Source organism: Zonotrichia albicollis, chromosome 9 (genome assembly GCF_047830755.1).
Source record: "Zonotrichia albicollis isolate bZonAlb1 chromosome 9, bZonAlb1.hap1, whole genome shotgun sequence".
Lineage (NCBI taxonomy): Eukaryota > Metazoa > Chordata > Aves > Passeriformes > Passerellidae > Zonotrichia > Zonotrichia albicollis.
In genome coordinates, this window is record NC_133827.1 from 6529829 (window position 1) to 6532024 (window position 2196).

Consider the following 2196-nt stretch of genomic DNA (forward strand, 5'->3'; position numbering starts at 1 on the left):
TTAATAAACCAGGAAGTGACAGAAATCAGCACAGGGCCCTCTAGAAGCTGCATCAGTTTTGCTTTTCCAGCCTCCTCAGAGTTGCTCTGTTGCCATCAGACGCTGCAGAGCCTGAGCTGCCCCTGGGCAGTGCCAGAGCTGGGAGGGGTCTGCAGGGCAGAGCTGAGCCCCCAAGGCTGGTCTGGGCTCTGGCAGCACTGGCAGGGCCAGCCCTGGGCACAGGGAAGCAGCTGCTGGCAGGGACAGCTCCAGGCAGGAGAGCCCTGGGCAGGCAGTGGGGGAAAAGTGACCCCAGGCTGTGCTGGGATACCTCAAGTCCTCTCCAAACACAACTATTCCATGATTACTTTTTTTCAGATCCCCATGCCAAGGCACCACAGCAAATGTCCAACAGCAGCTCCATCAGGCATTTCCTCCTCCTGGCATTGGCAGACACGCGGCAGCTGCAGCTCCTGCACTTCTGCCTCTTGCTGGGCATCTCCCTGGCTGCCCTCCTGGGCAACGGCCTCATCATCAGCGCCGTAGCCTGCGGCCACCACCTGCACACGCCCATGTTCTTCTTCCTGCTCAACCTGGCCCTCAGCGACCTGGGCATGATCTGCACCACTGTCCCCAAAGCCATGCACAATTCCCTCTGGGACACCAGGAACATCTCCTACACAGGATGTGCTGCACAGGTCTTTTTCTTTCTGTTCTTTATCACAGCAGGGTATTCACTCTTGACCGTCATGTGCTACGACCGCTACGTGTCCATCTGCAAACCCCTGCACTACGGGACCCTCCTGGGCAGCAGAGCTTGTGCCCACATGGCAGCAGCTGCCTGGGCCAGTGCCCTTCTCAATGCTCTGCTGCACACAGCCAATACATTTTCCCTGACCCTGTGCCATGGCAATGCCCTTGGCCAGTTCTTCTGTGAGGTTCCACAGATCCTCAAGCTCTCCTGCTCACACTCAAACACTCTCAGGGAAGTTGGACTCATCACAGTTAGTGCCTCGTTGGTATTTGGTTGTTTTGTGTTCATTGTTTTCTCCTATGTGCAGATCTTCAGGGCTGTGCTGAGAATCCCCTCTGAGCAGGGACGGCACAAAGCCTTTTCCACCAGCCTCCCTCACCTGGCCGTGGTCTCCCTGTTTGTCAGCCCTGGTATATTTGCTCAATTGAAGCCCCCTTCCATGTCCTCCCCATCCCTGGATCTGGCCCTGTCAGTGCTGTACTCGGTGGTGCCTCCAGCCCTGAACCCCCTCATCTACAGCCTGAGGAACAAGGAGCTCAAGGCTGCAGTTAGGAGACTGATGACGGGATGCTTTCAGGGACATTAAAATGCTGGTCAGTTTCTGCAAATAACTTATAAAAAAAGTTATCTTTGATTTTTCTTTATGGTTTGGTTGTAGTGGAATTTTTTCCTTTGTATTAGTTCCTCTTATTGTCCAGAAAAACAGCAGCTGTTTGTACCATTTCTCATTTTGTTTCTCTCTGCCTTCCATGTGGCCACAGACTGCGTCAATGAGGGGCTGCGCTCTTGATGGCTTTAAAGGAACTAAAGGATCTCCCAGCAAAGTTTTCTGCAGAGATGCCCTTTTGTTGCTTTCTCTGGAGCTGCAGCAGCAATGTCTGTGTGACAGGCTGGGGCAGATCAGTGCTGGCACAGCAGCTGTGCCCAGCAGCAGCAGCACTTGGTGTTGCCAGTGCTGCTGCCGTGGCCCAGCCCCGCTGCCCTGGTGGCCCTGGTGTTGCTGCAGGGCCTGAGTGCTCTCGGGGCCGGGCACAGCCCTGGGGGTGGCAGTGCCAGGGCTGCAGCAGGGTCAGGCCATGGGCACTGCTGGGGCAGCGCTGACGCCTCAGCTCAGGGCCTGGAGGCTCCAGACTCCTTGCCCAGGCTCTCTCAAGAACACACCCAGGCCAATGCTCAGCACAGAAAAGCCCCGTGAGCAGCCCCAGGCTGGCCATGGGCAGGCTGGGGGCAAACAGCATGACTGGGGCTCTGCAAGGGCCCTGGGGCAGACGGGAAAGAGCAGCAGAGCAGGGGCTGATCCATCCCCAGTGTGCTGGACAGCCCAGGGCAGCGTCCCAGAGCGTCCTCATGGAGCTGCCAACAACATCCCCCCTCTGCAGCCCTGACCTCTGCCCCAGCTCACACAGGTGCCCCATCCTTGCAGGCACAGACACGGCAGCACTGCCTCAGCAGCCCCTGTTTGC

The 2196-nt window shown here is 57.2% G+C and overlaps 1 protein-coding gene across 1 annotated transcript; it reads left to right on the forward strand.

The window, feature by feature from the left end:
* The first annotated feature begins 620 nt into the window (after positions 1–620).
* LOC141730239 (olfactory receptor 14J1-like) lies at positions 621–1319 on the forward strand. The gene has a single exon (XM_074547669.1). The coding sequence runs from the start codon at positions 621–623 to the stop codon at positions 1317–1319; it is 699 nt and encodes a 232-aa protein (XP_074403770.1).
* The last annotated feature ends 877 nt before the right edge of the window (positions 1320–2196 follow it).

Bases quoted from the DNA above. Each gene is read 5' to 3' on its own strand.
- LOC141730239 (XM_074547669.1), top strand. From the start codon at position 621: ATGCACAATTCCCTCTGGGACACCAGGAACATCTCCTACACAGGATGT.